This window comes from Protopterus annectens, chromosome 12.part0 (assembly GCF_019279795.1).
Source record: "Protopterus annectens isolate FY-2018-M chromosome 12.part0, PAN1.0, whole genome shotgun sequence".
Classification (NCBI taxonomy): Eukaryota; Metazoa; Chordata; order Ceratodontiformes; family Protopteridae; genus Protopterus; species Protopterus annectens.
In genome coordinates, this window is record NC_056746.1 from 371,765,302 (window position 1) to 371,789,419 (window position 24,118).

The window sequence follows — 24,118 nt, forward strand, 5'->3', positions numbered from 1 at the left end:
CTCATCTCTGCTTCTGGATTCATGGCAAAAATAATCTCAGTCTGCATTAGCAGAAATTTGAGTTGTTAGTTCCTCAAAAGGTCTGCTCTAGCACTTCATTGCCACTCTATGTGATGCATTAGAAGTATTCATATCATTTACAGCATTTAAGCATGATCTGCTAAAACACCAACAGAGCAAAACAACTGGCAGCAGGTGACCACCACTGACTTCGCATTCAGCTGCAGAGGTTCGTGAGGCTACAGTTCAGCAGACTGCTGACAGTTCTTCCTCAGGACTTGCTACAATGGATACTGGGATCATCTGCAAGGCTGCATGCAATTTACTCTGCCTAGGCAACCAGAAGTCTTGCAATTTGTATCTCCCTACTTAAAAAGGCTACAACACTTCAGTTGTATGATGTCTGAGAGGGTTGGTACTAGACATGCAGATTTAAATGAGATTTTTTTATAGGTAGATCCTTGTTGGTCCTGGGTTTGGCTTAACTATTTTATGCAAATACTGTCTGAAATAAGACACATCCAGCACTGCTTGCACTTTTTTACGGGGTTGAGGCACTGCAGCTATTGTTCAAAACACACTTAAAAGCATGGCTACAGACATGAAATTGCTTGTATTTGGTCAGTCAACCAAAAGCACTGCCCCAGTTGTTTCTTTGATTTCACAGGGTGTTGTGTTTTTTGTGCCCAGTATGTACTGAATCTGGTTAATAAAACATGGGTGCTAATCTAGTGTCATTGTAGTTACTGAGTTGTGTGTTGGGGTGAGTAGACTAGCTGAAATACATTACAAAGAGCAATACTGTTTACATTTAATTGTTGTAGAGCAGTGTGCTGTTTTTGTTGCTGGAAACAAGTTGCTATACACCAATACATTACTATGGGCAGTAACACTTTCATTGGGTTAGTCAAACCTCTCTGCTCTCCCCAGTATAATGAGACCACAGGGTGTGCTATCTTTGCGGTGTTTGAAAAAAGCTAAAATATGGCTCTGTCACAGAAATGACTAAAACTAAAAAGTGCAATCATAAAAATGCATCCACTGCAATAAATATTTAAATTCAAAACCCACTCAAACACTTAAAAAGATTTTTTTTTTGTAAAAGAGGGTTAGGGCTCACTCTATACCCCTAACTCTGAGATGGATGTACATCTGAATAAAAGGAGTCCACGGAGATACCACACTCAAGCTTATCATAAGCATCACAGAGGCTGCACAGTTATCTGAGGACAGAGAGGTTATGGGTTTTGAGTTATAAATGGATGCCGGCTAAAATGTATAATGGGCAGTATTACTTGGAATTTTGCTACTATGCAGGGGATGGCTGCCTTTACAATATGCATTTATCTATATACTCATATATAACTATATACCTAAATATACATATATATATGTATATATATATATATGTATATATATATATATATATATATATATATATATATATATATATACACACACACACATATATATATATATATATACATACACACACAAAAACACACATCTATATCTATACGTTTGCACATATAAACATTAATGTACTCTCCAGAGTGCCACTGCTGTTAATAAGAGACAGGAAGTTGTTACTCTGCTATGTTTAAAGCAAGCTGAAATACATCAATATGTGTCATGCAACTTGCCACTGCTGTTAATGAGAGACAGGAAGTTGTTACTCTGCTATGTTTAAAGCAAGCTGAAATACATCAATATGGGTCATGCAACTTGCTTTTAGCTAGTTAAACTCTCAAGAATGGCAGGATCAGCATTAATGAGCAAGGTGTCATTAGCAAGAACACATGAATTAACTGTGTGCCATGAAACAATCTGCATAAAACTTGATATTCCATGAGTAACTTATGAGTGTGGAAAGCTACAGAAAATATTTAATTTTTCATATTTGCCTTTAACAATGCAGTAATGGTTTTATAAGCAACAGTAAAATTATGACTGTGCCTCAAACAAAGGATAGTAATAAAATTGATAGAAAGTTTGCCAACTGAATTCCAATTATGGCAAAGGAATCCTACTTCTGAGCACTCTTGACAGTCAAACAGCAGAGTTCTATTACCCTTTGCTCTCAAACAGACTCCAGACATGACCACCACCCTAATCATTATGCAACAAGGCTCTCCTTCAACATCTGTGCGGGTGAGAAAGCATCTTCCAAAACATCCCCTGCTGACTGGCATATTATGTCACAAAAACTACACCACCATCAAGAAACAATTTAGTGATCATCTTAATAATTAGAAGAAATACTGTGTGAAGACTACTGAAAACTGCAATCATTAGTTCCTGAGAATTAGGCCGGTAGAACTGAAGAGTTTATACTAGATCACTTCTCTTTAATCAAGTGTCTAGACACTTCAGTCACTAATTGTGACTATAACTACTTTACCAGCGCATGAAATAGGAAATGGAGGAAGGGGAGTAGAGAGTTGGGGAAACTAACCATGATGATGCTGAAAATATTGCCCAAAGTGATGGTTCACAACTGACACGTAAGAAAATATGAACCAAACGTAGTTTTCAATTCCCAGGAAAGTCCAATGCAATTCAGGCTGTGGATATGTGCTCAATGATGGGCCCAAATTACCATCATAAATGCAAAGCATGCCAGAAAATCAAGTAGGCACACTTAGTCCGGTGAAGTGAAGCCTACTGTAACAACCATAAATATCTCCAAACACTTGGAGAGGTGAGTGCTGGAATCAGCTGAATCAAATGGGGCATTATATATATATTATATACTCACAAAGTTGGTGCGGAGGTCAACGTTAAGGTGGCTGGCTCCGAGTCTCCCTTGGCATTGAAGGTCTTGGCATTGACCAAGTCTGATAAATAGTGGCAGAATCAAGGTGGCAAGTTAACAAGATTTTATCTATTGAGTCTGAAATTGCTGGTGCCAAAATAAGGACCAGGGAAGTATCTAGAAACGGTAATGTTGATCAACAGGATTTTAACTACCGAGTCTGAAAAGTACAGTTTTGTACCTACCATAAATGTAGATGTTCGAGTGCTAATACAGCTGCAGTCATAACAGATGGGTTCTCCTGCCGTCAGGCGGGTCCTCGGTTGGCCGAATTCCAAAGTCTAGGTCCGGCGTCGGTTGTCGTTGCCTTCTTTCCTGACGTCAGTGCGACAGGGGTATATAAGACACAGCCGACGCCATTTTCTTCAGTCTTTCTTGCCCCAGATGTCAGGTGCCCCCAGAAGGAAGGCAAAATATATAAAAATATGTATATATAATATATAATCATGCATTGCAATATAATCAAAAACCAGTAGTTGCAAGCAAATACACCATAGAAGGATAACCCAATCAAGTTGTGAGATGAGGAGTTGGCCACTAGGTCTGCACCCAGAGGGGAAGGAGGGAGGGAAACCTGGACTGCAGCTGTATTAGCACTCGAACATCTACATTTATGGTAGGTACAAAACTGTACTATGTTCATCGTGCATACAGCTGCAGTCATAACAGATGGGTAGAATCCCAAAGCTACGCACAGGGTGGTAGGCACTAGGTGGAACTGGGAGGAGCCAGAATACCCTGCAACACAGCAGTGGCAAAGCCTGCTCTAGTTTTGGAGTATAAAGGTAGGTGGTAGTGTTTAGTAAAGATATGCACAGAACTCCAAGTGGCTGCCTCCAAAATATCTTTGGTAGGGACTCCTCTGAGGAAGGCTGCAGAGGTAGCTGTGGCCCTTGTGGAGTGGGGTCTGATGCCTGCAGGTACAGATTTACCATGAAAGGAGTAACAAAACCGTATGCAGTGGCCTATCCATTTTGAAATAGTCTGTTTGGAAATTGGCTTTCCTTGAGCTCCTACAGCATAGGACACAAAGAGTTGTTCTGATTTCCTGAAAGGCTTTGTTCTGTCCAAATAGTAACGTAGCTGTCTATGGATGTCTAAGGAATGTAGCAGCCTTTCCCCTTTGTTTTGAGGATTGGGGTAAAAGGTAGGTAAGTGTATGGCTTGATTTAAAGCTACCCTGGATACCACTTTAGGCATAAATGACGGGTTGGTTCGTAGGGAAACCCTGTCCTGATGGAAGATGAGAAAGGGCTGCACGGCCATGAGGGCTTGTAGTTCCGAAACCCTACGAGCTGAAGTAATGGCCAGAAGGGAAGCTGTTTTCCAGGACAAATATTGCAAATCTGTTGAGGCAGCTGGTTCAAAGGGAGGCAATGTTAATTTTTCTAGAATGTAATTAAGATCCCAGGCTGGTATTGGTTGTTTCCTTGGAGGTCTTATATTCTTAGCCCCTCTGAGGAACTGTCTTAAGAGTGGGTGGGAGAATAATGGTGGATCAGTGTTGTATTCAGCAGAAATGGCTGAGGCATGGATTTTGATGGAGGAAAATGAAAGTCCACTGTTCAGCAGCTCAGCTAGATACTGTAATATCTGAGGTAAATTCAGTTTTCTAGGATCCTGGCCTTTTTTCTCATTCCAAGTGCAAAACCGTTTCCATTTTGCGGAGTAAGCCTTTCTAGTAGATGGCCTTCTGGCCTCCAAAATGATATCCTGCACCTCCTTGGAGAGTAGGGTCTGTTGTGGTGTTAAGGAATTTTCCATGCAGCCAGATTGAGTGTTTTCTGCTGACTGTGAAGAGTTTTGTAGCTGTGCTGAGTCAGTAGAAGAGGAATTAGAGGTAGGGTCCGGGGAGGAGAATGTGTTAGGCTCCTCAGGAGTGGGTACCAGTGTTGTCTTGGCCAGTCTGGAGCGATCAGTATCATCTTCAGTCTGTCTGCTCTTGCTTTCAAGAGCACCTTGGGCAGAAGAGGCAAAGGTGGGAAGGCGTAAACTGTCCGTGCTGCCCAACTGAAAGAAAGGGCGTCCACTCTCCAGGCCTTTGAATGGAATGTCCTTGAGCAGAATTTTGTCAATTGATGATTCCTGTGGGAGGCAAAGAGATCTATGTCTGGCCTTCCCCACGCTTGGATTATCTTTGTAAACACTTGAGGATGCAACTTCCATTCGTGCGGGTCTGTCATATTTCTGCTTAGATTGTCTGCCAGTGTGTTTTCCAAACCTGGCAGGTACTGTGCTTGAAGTTCGATTTGCCACTCCAGAGCCAAGTTCCAAAGTGACATGGCCAGCCTGCACAGGGGGTATGAATGTGTTCCTCCTTGTTTATGTACCACATTACTGTGGTGTTGTCTGTTCTTATCAATAATTGCCCTGGATGCAGGAGGTCCTTGAAAGCTGTAATTGCATTTATCACTGCTAGCATTTCCTTTTGATTGATGTGAAGGTGCTTTTCCTTTTGGGACCATTTGCCCTGAATGCACCTGTCTTGTCATGTGTGCCCCCCAGGCGTAGTCTGAAGCGTCTGTTGTGATGACTTGATTTGCTTGAGGCTTGCAGAATGGTAGACCTGTGTTTGTTTGGCATGCTTGGGCCCACCATAGAAATTCCTTTTGCAAACATGGGATTAGTGGTATTATTGTTTCCAAACTGTGGCTGTGTTGAGACCATAGGTTTTTTAGGTACCACTGAAGTTTCCTCATATGCAACTTTGCACATGGGATTAGAAGAATGCAAGATGCCATGAAGCCCAAAGCCTGCAAGATTTTCCTTGCAGTTAGCCTGGTACAATTTGCTAGTATTTTGAAGTACTGAGTTAGTTGCCCCTGTTTTTCTGGCGTAAGATAGGCCATCTGGGTGTTTGTGTCCAGGTTGGCACCCAGGAAAATTATTTTCTGAGATGGTGTTAGCCTGGATTTCTCTTTGTTGACTGTGTATCCCAGAGAATTCAATAACCGTGTTACATAAGCAAGATGTTCCAGAAGTATGTGTTTGCTGTCCGCTTGGATCAGGCAATCGTCCAAATAAGGGTAAATTTGTATCCCTTGAAGTCTGCAGTAGGCAATTACTGATGCCAGGCATTTCGTGAATACTCTGGGCGCAGTAGATAAGCCAAAGAGCAATGCAGAGAATTGACAGTGGATTAAACCTGCAAGAAATCTGAGGTATGTTCTGCAGTTTTGTCTGACTGGGACATGCAGGTATGCCTCCTTGAGGTCCAATGTTACCAGCCAAGACTCCTTGCCCAGCATGGGAAGAAGCTGCTGTAAGGTGAGCATCTTGAATTTTGGTACGAGTAGAAATGTGTTTAGGATGGATAAGTCCAAAATGGGTCTCCAATCGGTTCCCTTCCTTGGTACCAGGAATAGTCTGGAATAAAAACCTTGACCTTGTTCGGGAGTAGGTACCTCTTGAATAGCTTTCATGTCCATGAGCTTTGAAATTTGTATTTGAGCCTCTGCCCTTTGATTGTGTGGCAGGTTCGGCATGCCTCTCATTTTTGGAAGTGTGTGAAAATGAAATCTGTAGCCTCTGTTTATAATGTCCAGGATCCATTTGTCTGCTGTGATAATATGCCAATTTTTTGAAAATAATGTCAGTTTTCCTCCCAAGGGTGCTGCCAGCTGAGACTTCCTTGGCATAAAGGGAAAGTCATTGGGTTTGTTTCCTGTATTGTTGTGCACTGTCTTCGCCACCTCTTGGTGCTGGAGTTTGCCATTGTCTGCCTCTATATGACCCTTGAGATTGTCCTCTGCCCCTTGTGCGCCTGTATCTACCTCTTTGGGGCTTGTCCGTGGCTGGAAAGGACCAGTTTTTTGAAGGCCAATTTCTGCTAAAACGTGGTGGTTGTACCTGCAGAAAGGCTTTGACAGTTTGCATAGATTTAGCTTTTTCTTCCATTTTCCGTAGTATCTCCTCAGCATTAGTACCAAATAATACATCCTTTTGTAAAGGAGCATCTAGTAGTTTAGCTTTAACATGATCAGGCAAGGTTTGTTCCCTAAGCCAGGCATGTCTACGAATGGCTGATCCTGTAACAGCAGCTCTACTTGAGGCCTCTAGAGCATCATAGCCACATTGTAATGTGTGTTTACCTACTTGTTCTGCACTATGCATCATATCCTGCAACTCCTTCAAATCTGGTTGTTCAGGTTGTGACATTTTATTCCTTAACTGTGATAACAGAAACTGCTGATATTTAAGCATATGGAACTGACAATTTAAGGCCCTCATGGCTAGGGTGGCCGAGGTATATACCTTTTTTCCCCACCTTTCTAAGGATCTAGACTCTCTTTTGGAAGGTAATGGGTTCTTAGCAGTAGAGGCCTTCATTCCCTTGGGGCCTTGAGAAATGGTTTCAGGGTCAGCATTATGGCTTTTGTAAAGAAATTGGTGCGAGTTAGGAACTCTGTAGTACCTATCAGGCTTGACTGGGGCAGGAGGCAGGGAATCCGGATTAAGGCAAGCCTCCGAGTAAACATCATCAAGTATGTCCAGGACAGGAGGTATCGCCAGAGGTCTGTGCTGAGGTAGCAAAATAAATTCCCTAAGTCTTTTCTTGGAATCTGAAAAATCTTGGCCTTCCCAATGGAAGTGTTCCCTCAAGGTATGCAAGGTTTCCCCGAAAGAAAAATCCTCTGGGGGAGATACAGAAGGAATGGACTGCTCTGCATCAGAATCTTCAAAGGGAGAGTACGACTGCTCCTCTTCATCAGAATGTTCTGAAATAATGGAGCCCTGGTCAGAAGAGGGAGAATCTTCCTCCACTCTGGGTCTCTTGTCTGGAGGGGGTTGGGAACCCCTGATAAGAGTAATTAAATCCTCAGCCATTTTGAGCATCTGCTTTTTAGGCATGGGGCCTGGAGATGGGCCCTGTGCAACAGGCCTCTTGGGATGCATGGCTGATTTGGACTTAGTAAAGGCCTTTATGGAAAAGAAAGATGAGGGTCTGAAGACACCATGGGTGGAAGTGGACCTGTCCACATTAAGAGGCTCAACACTCACAGTGGCTTCGGAAGCTGTAGTCAGGGTATGGGCCGAGGTACCTGCGGTCTTGGTTACAGAAGACACCGCCAGAGAAGTGTCGTCGGTAGTCAGGGGCTGCGTAGGCGCCTCGCTGAGAACCGGACCACGTGTTGCTGGTTTTGGCGTGGTGTCGGTGGAGGCCGCGGACCTCGCGTGTCGGTCTTTGTCCTTGCGTTTTTTGGACAAAACGGTAGTCGGAGTCTCCGACATTTTATAATCAAAAGCTTTACCAAAAAAATGCTGGGCGAACTCCGCCCGACACTTAATAGTGCGTTTATTGAAAGTAGCTCAAAAGCGACAGCCCGAGACATCGTGGTCTGGGCCTAAACAAGGTATACAGAGGGAATGGAAATCCTTATGCGGTATTTGCTTCCCACAAGAAATACAATTGTTAACTTTGTCTGACATCGGTCTGAGGCAAGAAAAGTTTCCCCAACGGGGTACTTAGCTTTAAAGAAGACTTCGGTTTCCAAATTTTCGTAATTTCAGGAGTTGGCCGACCGGCACTTGCGAACTGCTTCTGCTTCGGGCACCGCTCGGCAAAAAAGACTGAAGAAAATGGCGTTGGCTGTGTCTTATATACGCCTGTCGCACTGACGTCAGGAAAGAAGGCGACGACAACCGACACCGGACCTAGACTTTGGAATTCGGCCGACCGAGGACCCGCCTGACGGCAGGAGAACCCATCTGTTATGACTGCAGCTGTATGCACGATGAATATCTGCTGGTGCTAAAACAGGGTCCAGGGAAGTATCTAGAATATGGTAATGTGGGTCAATTTGATCTGCTATAGAGCCAGACGGGGGATGGTATGACGCCCCTCTCAAGCTGAGACTTTAGAAAAGCCCTCATTAATTCTATCTCAGTCTAAATCTGACACACACTGGAAGGACCTAAATGACTGGAAAGAGGGTGGGAAACCATAAAGCAAGATAACTCTCTCAGAAAAATGTCTGCCAAGAATTTCCTTAGGAGACTTATGCCGAATAAAGTCTAGATGTGTAAATCTTACCGTAACAGTAGATGCCCTTCTCTTCATTACTGTAGTATTCTTCACCCAAGGGATCTCTTACCAAGGGTTGCCCAGCATCCGGCCAGTATACCAAAGCATTCAGCTCTTATAAGCACTGTAAGTCACAAGTAGGCTCCGCACGCAAGATGTAGGGTATGAAGGTGATGTACGGATGCAAACAGTCATAGCTGAAAAAGTCCCAAGAGGAACAGAATAGCCTCAGGGACAAGGAGGAACATGTGCATCCAAAAGGAAAAATAAAAGGAAGGAAGGAAGAAAGGAGAAGGGTTCTTGAGCCAGGAAGGAAATAGTACACAGGGCAATGGCCTGGAAAGAAGGGAGGGAGCGAATATTGCAACAGTGAAGAGAAGGACATCTACTTTCACAGTAAGATTTTACACAACTATACTATGTCCTTCCATTATCACTGCTCCAGTACTCTTCACCTAACAGCGAATACATGAGCTCAAGAGGAAGCCTGGGAGGAGGAAGGCACATAGGAACTCTTCACAAACCTATGCAGGATAGCCCTGACATGCACTGCTCTGGTCCTGGAAATAACATCCAACTTGTAATGTTTAGTGAAAGTATGAACAGAGGACTGTGTAGTAGCAGCCTCAAGGATAGAACTAATATACAGACCCTTGAAAAAAAGCACAACAGAAGGTGACTGCCCTAGTACTATGTGCCTTTACAGACGAGAAGAGGTATTTGCCATGAAAAGAACAGAGATAATTGGCTTTAGACTTATAGGAAGAGCTGGTTTGCATAGAAACAGCCAAATCCAAAGTCTTGGGATGAAAAGTAACAAAAAAGCTGTCCAGATTTTGAATAACTTTAGTTCTGTCTAAATAATATCTGAGCCGTCTACGCAAATCCAAGGTGTGAAGAAGCTTCTCACTGGCAGACTGTGGAGAAGGAAAAGGAAAAGGAAAGGAGATGGAGAGGGACAACTCGCGGACCATCAAGAGCACGAAAAAAAAGATTACTATGAAGAGACACCGTCTCTATGCAAAACTAAAAAAGGAAGAATAGCCACGACAGCCTGCAGTTCAGATACTCTCTTGGCTGAAGTAAGAGCTGAAAGAACAGTTTCCCCAAGTACAATGTTGTAAGGAAACTGAAAAAGCACGATTAAAAGTAGCCTGAGTCAGTCTTTCAAGTTCACAACTGAGGTCCCAGGAAGGTGAAAAGGCTTCTTGGGAGACCTGATATGTAGGATTCCTTTAAGGAATTACTTGATCTCAAACCTAGAGGCCCACAGGAGGATTTAAGGGGAGACGAGCAGAAATTGCTGACAGGTGAGCTTTAACCGAAGGACACATCAACCAGCATGAAGCAGATCACATGTGAGAGAACCAGAGGAATCTCCACTGATAGGGGATCATGATTGACGACAGGCACCAGAATCTTTTCTCTTTGGAAATATTTGATTTTCTGGTAGTGGATTTTCTGGCCTCCTGCAGGACATGATGCATGTGCTAACAAAAGAGGTGCTTAAAAGGGATCAAAACTTATCACCCATAGTGTCATTTGAGGAGAGGACAACTGAGGATGGACAAGAGACCCCTTGTCTTGTGTGAGAAGATCCACCTGGTGAAGTAACCTGTGGTGACTGCCCCTGGTCAAGTGAGAAAGAAGGGGGAGCCAATGCTACCTGGGCCAAAAGGGAATCAACAGAAAGATTTTGTGAGAATCCTGCCTGATTTTGTGCAGAACCCATGGCAACAGTGGAAGGGAAAGAAATGCATACATAAATACTCCCTTCCAAGGAAAGGGTAGGGCATCTACTTTCTAAGTAAGAGGACTTTCAACTCTGGAACAGAAGTTGTCTGTTCAGAGGTGAAGCAAAAAGATGTACCCGAGGGATACTCACTCCACCAATGGACAATGTCCAGGAACACATTTGTGAAGCATCTATTCATGAGCTTGTGCTCTGGACCTGCTCAGTCAGCCAGGAGATTGTGCTCTGAAGGAATGTAAACTTCCTGAAGAGTCACTTGATACCAGATAACTAGATCCCAGTCCTGAAGAGCTAGTCTGCAAAGAAGATAAGACCTCGTACCCCCCCCCCCAACTTGTTGACATACCACATCGCTGTGGTATTGCTTGTGAAAACGTCGAGGGGTCCAGGATGAAAGAGGGAATGAAAAGCTTTCAGATCCAGAAGTACAGCCCTCATCTCTTTTATGCTGATATGGTCTGAACTCTGATGAGGAGGGCAGAGACCCTGGACCTTTAGAGGCCCACAAGATGGACCCCAATCCCTGTCTAAGGCATCCATGAAAAGCTCCAGACAGGGAAGTGAAGCTTGAAAAGGAGGCCCAAGATTGAGTGAGAGGGAGAGAAAGGATATATCCACCATTGAAACTTGAGCTTCAGACAAGGAAGAAAGGGAACTGGGAACTCCAAGGGGTGGCAATACTGAAGCCACACCGATCCGAGGTGCAGCTTAAATTTCCTCATGTGGAACCTGGTGGAAGCCATAAATCCCAGAACCCTGAGAAATTCCCTGGCTGTGACAAAGGAAAGAAGAGACTGGAAAAAGGTGGTCAGAGGAGGAGCATTGGGGGAAGGAGAAAAGCCAGCATGACAACTGTCTGAAGTCTGCATCCAAGGAAGACATGATCCTGGGAAGGCATCAGAACTAATTTTTGGCAGTTTATATTGAACCCCAGACTGTGTAAAAGACAAGTGGTGACCTGGAGACCCTGTTACAGACTGCCGGGAGAAGGAGCTTGAATAAGCAGATTGTCTAGATAGGGGAATATCTGCACACCCTGAAGCCTGCAAAAAGCAATAACAGGAGCGAGGCATTTGGTGAATACCTTTGATGCAGTTGACAGGCCAAAGAGCACAACAGAGAACTGAAAATGCAAGGAAGAGATTCAGAAATATAAAAATTTCCTGAAAAAGAGGATGAATAGGGATGTGAAGGTACTCACCCTTGAGATCCAGAGACACCAGAAAGGCCTGGAGAAGCAGTGGAGGAAACACTGTCTTAAGAGATAACATCTGAAATCAATGGCTCTTGAGAAAGGTGTTGAGCAGGGAAAGATACAAAATTGGTCTCCATGTCCTTACATGAAACTAAAAACATCCTGGAGTAAAACCCCTTTCCCACCTGGATGGGAGGTATGGGCTAAATGATGTTCTGATCCAAAAGAGACTGCAGACCCTCTGGAAAATGAGAAAGCTGTTCCTAAGGGGGTTGAGGAATGTCTGAGAAGGGAGGAAAGGACTTCAAGATCATGAAATATCCCCGAAGGACAATGGACAGAACCCACGAATCTGAGGTGATCTCGATGCCAATTTGGAAGAGACATGGAGAGGTGAAGTGACAAGGGGACCTGGCCGAGGGGGAGGGATGGCCAAACGTCAAACAGAACCTGGATTATCTTGAAAAGAAGGTTTCTGGGAAAGAGATGTCTGAGTAGACTTAGCAGGAGGAACACCCCTAGAACCCTTTTTACCCTTAGGAGGGGGGCGAGTCTGTCTATGAACAAAGGCAGACTTGGAAGAAAAGTTTTTTGGGAATATGGAAAAACAAAAATGAGCTCAAATTTCTGTACGGCCTTTCCCTTATCCCGAGGGAACTTAAATAAGTCAGCAGAAGCAGTCCCAAACAGACATTCATTATCCAGAGGAGCATCCAAAAGTTTAGCCTTGATATCATCAGGCAAAGCTTGAAGACAATATATGTTTTATATAAATTTTTTATATATATTTTATTTATTTTTTTTTATATATATTTTTATATACACTTTATATATGCTTGTTATATGGTTTTACTAATTGCGGTTTTAGTGATGTCATATGTCATGTGATTATAACTTGGTTTCCATTGGTTTATCAGAATATAAAAGTCTAATCTTATTGATATTGTTTGTTCTGATGAAGTTCCATTAGGAACGAAAGCGCTAAACTTGGATTGGATTGTTTTTATGAATAAACTTGTTTTGGACGGAGCAGCTTGGGCTTCCATTGTCCTTTCTTAAGTTACCAGTTCGCCTTTTTTGAGATATATAAAGCTTGAAGACATAGCTGGGAATAACACCTCATAACTGAACCAAAGACAGTAGCCCTGGAAGAGGCATTGGCTGCATCATAGCTACAATTTATTGAGTGACAAACAACTTGACAAGTGGAGCCCAACAAGAAGAGGGCAGAAACAGTTCCTTCAGAATCAGGAAGGTCAGATACCACTTTAGAAACTTGGGAAAGAGCCAAAACAAACCTGGCTATATCAGTCTGACAGCTAATGGCCCGAAAGGACTGGGTGGCAGAAGTATAAACTTACTTATCCAACTTTTTCATAGTCATACTATCCTTATCAGATGGAAGTAGATTAGCAGATGACAACAACTTAGGTTTGTTAGAAGAAACGGATACCACTGAAGGATCAGCTAAAGGTGACAAAAAAATTTGCAGTCCTCTCATACCTTGTAGGCTTCTAAGGCACAGGAGGCTGAGAACTACGGGTCACAGAAGTTGCAGGAAAAAGTATCCAAAAGGTCAACCAGAACAGGAGGGGCAGCTGATAGTTTGGGAGACTATCTGTAGGAGTTCATAGCGTCTCCTTTGAATATCCAATATCTGTGAACAGTCCCACTTAAAATATTCCATTATGCAGGCAACAATATCCACAAAGGATAATTCTTCCAATGGAAAGTCTGAGTATCCTCTTCCTCTTCTAATGTTGAAGTTTCAAATACTTTATTCTGTTAAGAAGGTAGATGGATGAGTGTTCTTGTTCTACATTAGAATAAGAACACATCCATTTACTTAACTGAATAAACTACTTGAAACTTCAACAAGGCATCTTTATTCCACCCACAGGGAGGGTATCACAGACAAGTGCCTCCTACATCTGGTAGCTAAAGTGGTTTTATCTGGAAATTATCCTTTGTACTTTGTTTCTTGTCAGTCCTGTCACCCTTTGGGTCATAGATTCGATACCAGACTTCACACAAGCCCACCAGATTCCCTGTGTCCCCTCACTAAAATCTGAGAAATCCTCCTTGGTACCTTGGATATTGTCGGCAAAGGTTACTTCTCAATGTTAGGTGCAGATGTTGGAAAAGCCTTCAAGGACATGTGAGAAGTCAGATCGATGCTGGCCTCAGACGTGGCATTGCAGAGGAATCTGAAAAAACACTTGATGGTCTTCAAGGCTTTCACTAACCTCTAGACAGATGTTCAAGTGGGCTGGACAGCAGCAGAACAGGGCCTGAATTTTTGGCCGCCTTCTTTAAAAACAGCTGGCACCTCAGGGCAGGAGGATTCCACCACAGTACCCAGACCCAACAGCTTAAGTACTTGGTTCTCAAGATATATGGACAAGGAAGACAGATGACTATGTAGACTCTTAGGTACAAACGCCTGGTAGACAGAGCACTGTGTATGACTGTGGGAAGCACCCAAGCAAAAAAGCAATGGTTGAGACGGTCTTTATACGGAACCTGCTTCCCGCACTGCCATTTTCCATTTCTGGATGACATGAACATTATACAAACAATGGTAAAGAAGAAGAGAAGAAACTCCAATGGGACACTTGTCTGAAAAAACAGCTTGGTAACCAGCACAGCAGAAGGGCATTCAGACTGATATATTAATGCTGGCGGCAAAGTAATTCTGAGTGTTTGGGTCAGTAAATCACCTTTATGCCCTACATCTTGTGTGGGGAGCATACTCGTGGCATAGAATGCCTAGAAGAACTGAAGGCTTTGATATACTGGCCGGATATTGGGCTGTCCTTGACAGGAGATCCCTTAGGTGAAGAATACTGCAACAGTGATATGGAAGGACATCTACTGGTCCTGGAGTGGTGCTTGGAGTAGTTGAGTGCACTGATGCAGATGTTGCTTGTGGATACAAGGGTTCCAGTGTAGGAAGTTTCAATGCCAAAAAAGGTGCCAGATCATCAGACTTCATTTTCTTGAATTCCTTCTTCTCTCTCTGTTTCTCTGTGCTTCTCTATCTTATTGCCATTATCTTTACATGTTTCCGGGGGGGGGGGGGGGGGGGGGCGCGCTTTCAAAATCAAATTGTTTTTTTTTTCCTTTCTGCAAGGGAGTGAGGCCCAAAGGACTTGCAAATAGTCTATCTATTGATAAGTGTCTCAGCACCAGGCACACAATGCAGAGACTGCTGGCATCCAGGGGAAGAATTTTTGGGTCAGGTTGTCCATATTTTTGAAGACAAATACTAGGCTACAAGTCTGCAGACTATTACAAGGCTAGCAAATAACCAGAGGTCAGACTCAAACCTTGTACTTTGTTTCTCTGATCAACTAAGTGAGAAAGACTAAGGCAATACAGCCAACAAATATTAAGCAAGTACAATGTATACCTAAAATTTTTTAGAAGGAAGTAAATAATGACAAACATGATTCCGGAGATGAAAACTCTCACAGGCTGACAAACTAGAATAAACAGGAAAATAATAAGGAAATGTTAGGCTTCCGCTCCTAATGTCGGCAAATGAGCTGTGAAGAAAATTGCCCCCCCCCCCAAGAAAAGTTAGAAAGATAAACAAATATACGAAGGAAAGTGACACAAATATCACAAGAGGCACAGGAATGGGCTAGCTGATATAAAAAAAAAAAGGAGTCAGTTGTAGATCTGTCCAAATGCAAATGCGGCAAACGTGATTTGACAGTACAGCAAGGAAAAGGGCATTATGAGAGATTGTCTGAAGGGGCTCAAGACCAGGAGCATTAAATGGCTAGTTCGGATCCAACTATCGGCTTATTCCCAAATAAGCTCAGTGTCCATCAGCACAACTTGGTACCTACACAACTATACTACTGAATTTATCCTCCCAAAACTTTGTGTTTTTGTTTTTTTAATATCTGTAATGTTACTTGTTTGGACTGCCATGTCTCTTTCATGCCTACAATGCTTGAAATGTAGACTACATACAGTGCTACTGCTGCAACGTATCATAACTGTAGTAAATGAATCTGAGGCACTGAGTACTGTGATTAAAATTTTTCCATATTTAAGCTACTCAAGTTCAAGCCCCTCTATCTCAGGAAAGTGTTAATTTGATCAAATCATGAAGAGAATTCTGTAACTCATAAGATACTCCCTGGACTAAAAACTAATCCTCTACTAGAAGACATTCTGTAGAAGTATACATAGCACATTTAACTGCTTATGAACAGCAAACGTGCTTATCAGAGTATACAGTAAAATGGTGTTAAACATTAACTGTATTCACCTAAATTCCCACTATATGGAAACTAGGGATTACATGCCAGTTATTGTCTTTTTTCTGTTTATGCTAGTTGATAACCTTACTGGTGTAATTCATACAGCAAGAAAAAGAGGCATCTATGAGGCTCAAAGTGTTGCTTTCTGCTCACCCATGAGATGTCTTCTTGTGTCTACTGATCTCCTTCTCCCCTTCCATTATCCACTGTAATATTTTCTGGTTCCTCTCCATATCTTCTGATTGCAGAGGTGTTTCATAGTTACAACTCTCAGGTTTTCCAGACTCGGACTTCTTTGCATTTCGTTTTGACAGCGTGTTGTTTTTTGTCCTGTATGGGGAGAAGACAGGAGGAATGATCCGAAAGTTAACACTACTTAACGCATTGTAACAAATGTTAGCTAAAACTGGGTCACATTTGACAGACAGTGCCACCTTAACGTGATTTCCCACCAAGGATCAAAACTGCAACTTATTTTTGCACTTACCAGCAAACCTGAGAGTCACTATGTCTTTTCCACTGATTAATATTTGAGTTCTACTACCATTAAACAGCTTCTTCTACTTATCACATCAGGGAACTTTGGTGATAAAATCATGGGGTCTCTCTTCTGATAATCCTCCCCTGGCAAATGTCATGAGTTCCTCTGCAAGTCTAAAGGACAATCTCAGTCCTATGGACCAGCAGTGAGACACACCTGAAAGACAAAAAAGGGTTCTTCAACACAACTTGTCCAGAACTGGTTTCAATGCCTTGTACCTACTGGGCGTTAGAACAGGCTCTAGCATCCTGAACCCCTATAAAGGATTAAACTGGTTATTGGAGAAAGGATGGCTACCTGGATACTAACAGAAGATGAACACAAAGAGGATGGATAGACAATTCAACAAAAGAGGAGCGGAGGAAGGGCAATAAGCACTTATTAAACAGGGTCCTTCTGAAGATATAATATGGTGAATAAACGTGTGTGTGTATACGTATATATATATATATATATATATATATATATATATATATATATATATATATATATATATATATATATATATATATAGATATATATATATATATATATATATATATATGTATATTTTTTTACACTGAGGGGCCCTCTGCATTAGTTAAGGTAAGAATCCCAAGGGGTAAACATACCCTTCCAAGATAGGCAGAAGCTAGACACACGAAAGAAGAAAGCCTAAAAATGCTTGGCACCAAAGGAAGCCAAACTCTTAAGACTGCAGCTCCAAGCTGTAATGCTGCAGAGATACAGATATTCTTGAAATATGCACCAGAAAGAGGGACATTGCCTAGCTGTACAATCTTTTACAGTATTTGTCAAAAGATAACTGGCCACACACGGACTTAAAACAATACAGTTAGTGACTAACCTGTGGAATATTTCTTAGCAGTTACCAGGCTTTCTTTACCCTGGGGCAAAGGCAGCAAACAACTAGTCTGTTTTTTTCATCTCATGCACTCCCCCCTTTTTGGGAGTGGGGCTTTCTGCCCCCACTGCCTTCTGACAATCAGACCCTCTCATCGACATCTGGCCCATTCGTCTCACATTTGCAGAGATAAGAATCAACCAAGAAGGCCCACTAACTAGGCACTCATCAGGGGTTGTTCAATTTTTATGAATATGGCCCTAACTCCCCACTGCATGCCCAGTAAAATGCCCAAGGTTCAGCAAAAGTAAGGGACAACTCATCAGATACCATCATAATGAAAGGATGAATTCATTCTTAAAGACACCCAGTCCCAATGAAAAGTCATGTAAAACTGATACAAATAAAAAGGATGCAGTCCTAAAATTCACTACATAGTCATAACTGCCAACAAAAATTTTCTTCCAAGAGAAAGCCAAGGAGCTTGCTCAAAGGCTGGATGCAAAATCCTTTTAAAGGAGATAAAAGACCATTTCAAGAGCAAGTAGGTAAGCCTATGATGAGCCACTCGTAGTCAAACAATGATACTGTTATACCTTGGTGTGTGTTTCTAACATTTAGGTGTATTTTAATGCTATAATGCACTGAATGTCAGAAACACACACACAAAGACTTAATCACATTAGTATTGAAGACAGGCCCTGCAGACCAGCAAGCTATCAATCTGGAGAATAAAAATATCTTAAGACCAATATGGAAAACCACATCCACTTGACAAAATAAGTATATCAAGAGATGGCTTCCCAGCATCTTCTAAAGTACTGGAAACCTCCTCTGAAAGAACTGTATAAAACAATGTGTTATGTGCAATCAATTCCCAAGATGCAAAATGCCATTCCAAATGTTCAGAAGAGTACTTGCTTGGAATGATCTCTGGAGCACTTAGGGATACAAATATCTGAAACTATACTCTCCTAAACCTCTAAGGGGTGGCGAGAATAGCCATAGTCTTTCTTGTTGACAGCCAGTTAGCAGGTTCAAAATCAAGGGAAGCTGTGGAAAACTGTTATGCCATCCATACAAGGAAGAATATAGTCATTCTCCACTGCCCTGATGCAAACAGTAGAGCTTTAAGTGGTAAGTCAAGTTTTTCATTGTACCACTCCTGAAGACCATAAGAAGAGAGCTCCATGTCTCTAAGCTCTCCCAGGGTACCTGGTAGCTGCTGCCATATTTGCTTCCGCCAGTATAAGGAATATTACTAGGAAAATATGATGCCCATTGTTCTTTCATTCAGGTACCACAAACTGCTTCCTGATTGTCTAAATTTATGAAGAGGGGCTCAGTTCACAACTCCAAAGCTTGGAGAATAAGGAGAACTGCACTCATTTCTAACAGATACATCTGCAGCATTAGACCATGAGCAGTCTACTGGTTTTGCACAATCACAAAGTCACTTGGGACCATCCATTCCTTACCAATTCATCCATCTTAAGGATCTGTGATGGCTTGGTTGATGTGAAAAAACAACTATCCAAATGCGTGGGAACAATCTGAAATTTCAGACTTCACCATCAAGGATATGACAACAAAGATAAGTGTCAAGTGGTTGTGCAAACAATGTAATTTCATTGTACATGACAGCACATATATGTGAAGGTGAACCATGGAGGATGACATGACAGTGGTTGGTAAAAGCAATAAAAGATGCAGAATAGTGTAAACCAGTTGGGAATGATCGGCAAGTAGTGGGGGCAAAAAAATAACCTCTTGGGCTCTGTCCTTGTGAAGGAAGGACTAACAAAGGAGAGTGCTAAACTGCTCTGCAATAAAGGTAGTTTACTGCAAAGACTTCTGATGCAAAGATTGAGATAAACCCATCACAAAAATGCTCTTGCAGGGACCATCAGAAGCAGTCATCCAAGTATGGGAACACTAACAGATCCTGCTGTAATTCTTCAACTACAACAACAAAAAAATGGTGAGGACTATGTGGCGGAACAGGCCAAATGGGAATTCAATTGCACAAAGTGAAAGCATCCTGAGCAAAGGGTAGAAGTCTCCTGTGAGGTTCCAGAACAGCATTTCCCCAGGTGCCTATAATGTCCAGAAACACTACACAAATTTCTGTAAAAAGACAGGCATCAACGTCTACTGAGACACCATCGAGAACTTGATGTACTCATGCCGGACTCTGTGGCACAGAGGGATGGAGCCCTGACTATAACCCATAAGATCAGGGCTCAATCATCATCAGCAGCCTCCCTTTTCCCATTTTTTTCTACATGGGGTCGGGGTATCGTGTTAACTGTTGCCAACATTCTCACTTCAGTGCTATACTCCTGCCTTCTTCAACACTCATGCCTGACTGTCGCAGATCTTCTTTCACACAATCCATCCACCTCTTTGCTGGATGTCCTCACTTCCTCTTTTCTTCCTGTGTGTCCCAAATCTTCCTCACCAGATTGTCTTCTGCTTTTCTACATGTGCCCAAACCACTGTAATCTGTTCTCTTTGATCTTTTCTGCAACTGGAGCTACTTTGGCTTCTGCTCTTATGTCCTCATTTCTTCGCCTGTCCCACACAGTGTGCATCCTACCACCTTTCTCAGGCACTTCATTTCCACCGTTTCATTCAGACTACCCTTCTCCTCAACCACCTCTCCCAGACACTTGAAGCGGTTTACCTGTTCCACTATCTTCCCTTCTATCTCTGTTCTCAGCTTCTTCTGATTTCCCCCATTTGCTGCTTACCACTGCCTTATCTGTGCTTAGTTTCATCCCATGTGCCTTCAGTTTTGCATTCCATTCTCCAATCCTTTGCTGAAGTTCTAGCTCAGAGTCTGCCTGTATTACCACATTGTCTGCATACAGCAGCTTTGTTGATCTGTCCCCTCCAACCTGTTTGCTAATGTAGTCCATCACCAGGATGAACAGCAGTGGGCTCAGAGGTGAACCCTGGTGTACACCCACTCTGACTGGGATCTCCTCTGTGAGGCCAAATGCTGTTCGTACTTGAGTCACTGGGTTCTTGTACATAGCCTGCACGAATTCTACCAATGTTTCTGGGACTTCAAACCACCACAGTACTGCCTTGATCAGCTTTCTTGGGACCTTGTTATATGCTTTCTCCAAGTCTAGGAATGCCCAGTTGGACTCTCTCATCTCTAGCTTCTTCTCAAGTATCTGTCTCAATGCAAACATTGGGTCTATTGTGCTGCATCCTGATCTGGATCTGAATTGTTCATCTCCTATCTTACATTCTACTACTTTGCGTATCCGTTTGCCAATCACCCTCTCCAGAACTTTCATAAAATGTGGTAGGAGTTTGATGCCTCTGTACTGCCCACAGTTGTGGATGTCCCTTTGTTCTTGTACACTGGCATGAGTATGCTTATTCTCCTCCAGTCATCTGGGATACGCCTTTCTCTCCACCCTGCTATTAGTACCCTCAGGAGCCATTTCTCCCCTATCTTACCCAGCATCTTTATATCTGCTGTGACCTCATCTGAGCCTGCTGTTTTCCCGGACTTCATCTTCCTTGGTGCTGTTCTTACTTTTAAGGCGGGCTCCTCTTCTTCTCTCATCATAGGCTGTTTCTGGGGCAGTAGAGCTTATGTGGGGTTTTCTTCATTCAGAGGCTGCTGGAAATACTCCTTCCATCTGCCTTTGATGTCCTGTGGACTAGTGAGCAGGTTGTTGCTGGCATCCCTTATGAAGGGTGTCTGACTATCTTCTTTAACTTTCTGTCTTTGCCTTGCAAGCTGATATAGTTTCTTTGTGCCCCTTACTGAATCACTTTCCAGAGTGCCTCCGATACCCTATTCTTTGCTATTGCCACTTCTTTCTTAGCTTTTTTGTTAGCCAACCAGTAGTCCTTCCTAGCCTGGTTAGTCTTTTCTCCCACTTATTCCTGCACTCTTCTTTTCTTTTGATGACTTCCTGGACTTCTGCATTCCACCATCAGCTTTCATTACGTACCTTATTTCCATACCTGGCTCGGCCACATATCTTTTCTGTAGTCCTAACATATGCTGTTTTTAGGTGCTCTTCAACGCCACCTATTTCCTCCTCTTCTTGGGGTGCTAGAACCATGAATAATTCCTTGAACTGCTGTACTTTCTCTCCAGTCAACTTCCAGGTCTTCAGCCTGGTCTCTGTTGACCTTACAGCCTTATCTGACCATTGCTTGCAGCTGATTGTGGCAACTAATGGTTTATGCTGTGGGCCAACTGTTTCAGTGGGGATGACTTTGCAATCATGGATTCTACCATGGTGCCTTTTCCTTACTAGGAGGAAGTCTACCCGAGTTGCATGTTGGCTACTCTTGTATGTGACCTTGTGACTGTCTCTCTTTCTGAACCATGTGTTGGCTACTACCAAGCCATTTGCCAGACAGAAGTCTAGAATGGCTTCTCCTCCTTTATTCCTGTTGCCCCACCCATGTGGACCCAGGCAGTCCTCATATTCTGTTCCGTCTGTCCCGATATGTGCATTCAAGCCACCCTATATCAACACTAATTTATGTTGTCCTGCTTTATCTAGTACATCCTGCAACTGCTGTCTGAATGCACTCTTTTCCTCACTATGACAACACTGCTGTGGGGCATAGGCTGAGTTTATGAATACTGCCCTATCACTGCACTGAAGTCTGACTGCCATGAGCCTGTCATTAATTCTGATGATATCCCTCACCACCTTCTGAAGCCTCTCTCTCACCACAATTCCTATACCATTTCTAGCCTGTCCTCCATCTGAGTAGTAGAGTCTGGATCCCAAGCCAAGTGGATTTGCTGCACTGCCCTTCCATCTCATCTCTTGGACACACAGGATGTCCAGCCTCTTCCGTATCATCATGTCATCCACTTCCAAGCTGCGTCCTGACAGTGAACCTACATTAAGCATAGCAATTCTCAGTTCATGTTTGGCAGGTTGGTTGGTTTTATGTCCAGCTTTCCTCAGAGCTATCCCAGGTAACCCAGGCTGGGCAACTACACACCGTCCGTCCAGTAGCTTATTGACCCAGGGCTGCTGGGCTTTATGGCAGGCACACCTTGGCCGACAGGGGCACATATACCCCTCCAACCATTAGCACAGGCCCTTGCAGTGAGTCAGAGTAGGCTGGGTTCTCAAACCACTTACCACCGGGTAAGGGTTCAATCAGCACTCTCAGAATTGGAGAAGCCAGGCAGGGAGAGGAAGGAGTGAAACAGTGTGATCAAATCACTTCTTCTGAAGGTGGGAAAGGCACACACTTGAGAGTGCACTTAGTTGGTGGAGACATGAGAAATCACCTCTGGTGCTTCACAGAAAGGGTAACAGTGTCTAGAGGGAAATGGCTTATGTGGACGTGAGGGGATGAGCTCCACAGTAAACCCATTGCACATCCTTCTCCAGCACTTAATCAAGTGCATACTGGGTCGATAAGAAAGTGTCAAGGTTAAAAACAAATCATACCAATGGTTAATAGGTGCAATAAATATATTTTAAAGTGTGCTTGGAAAACCTAAAATGATAGTGCAGAAATGGTAATAAAAGTACTCCAAATAAAGAAAAGAATCTGACAGACAACAGCTAGTCTTCCTGAATAACACTACAGTAAACTTAATGATGGAAGTAGATAGTAGGAGTAAGGCAGACACATGGAAGCAAAGCAATTTAGAAAGAACAAAGTAATAACAGTAAGGACATCTTTACAAGACATTGCAACTGGTCCCCATCAAAATCCTTTCATCAGACAAAGCAGTTGACTACTTCAACTCCACATTCCTAAATATCCTCAACCAACTAGCCCCCTTAAAAACTATCAGGATACGTAGCAACCCCACCCCTTGGCTCCACAAAACCACAAAAGCCCTACTAGAACCAGGGATAAAGCTTAGAAAACCTGGCACCACATCAGATCACCCACAGCTAGGCAAAACTTTCACAAGCTCCAGAACAAAGCAAAAAAGCAGGTTAAGCTCGACAAACAAAATTATTGTATCACTCAACAAAACAAATACAGTACACAAACCGCAAAAATTCTGGGCAACAATAAATAACATTCTACAGCCCAGAAGAACCACCACTCCCACCCCCAATATAACAGGTACAGACCTGGACATGGCCTCCAGCTTTAATAACTATTTCACCTCCTCAATATTCAAACTCTTAAACAACATCACTTCCTCCAACACCCCACAACCACCTCAGGCCCAAATCAATACCATACCTTTCACACAAGTCTATTCATACCTCTAATATCAAAAAACTCCTAGCCAAACACAAACCAACCACCCTTGCAGCCGATAACTTTCCTGCAGAATACCTCCAAACTGCATCCACAGCTATAGCCTATCCCATTTCGCTTCTAATAGATAGATTCATCACTGAACACACTGTTCCATCCCTGTGGAAAACCTCATATAGCATACCACTCCACAAAGGTGGCCCCTCCCTAGACCTTTCCAGCTATCTATCAATTGCAATTCTCTCTCCCCTCTTTAAGATGCTAGAAAGATATATTCATTACCAGTTCCTCTCCGATCTCCTCACCAATAACCTTCTCTCCTCAACCCAACACGGATTTCGCACATCTCACAGCACCACTACTGCCCTACTCAAACTCACCAATACTATAAAATCCCACAAGAATCTAGGTAAATTTATCTCAGCTACCTTCCTAGA

General features: G+C 42.9%; 1 protein-coding gene across 2 annotated transcripts in view; it reads right to left on the bottom strand.

Moving 5' to 3' along the window:
- The window catches only part of AXIN1 (axin 1), a 1,214,366-nt gene that overhangs the window by 412,568 nt on the left and 777,680 nt on the right, over window positions 1-24,118 (bottom strand). For both annotated transcript variants that reach the window (XM_044089473.1, XM_044089474.1), the window contains exon 7: window positions 16,219-16,395. In XM_044089473.1, coding sequence (XP_043945408.1) covers window positions 16,219-16,395 — 177 coding nt within the window. The remainder of the gene's footprint in view (window positions 1-16,218; window positions 16,396-24,118) is intronic.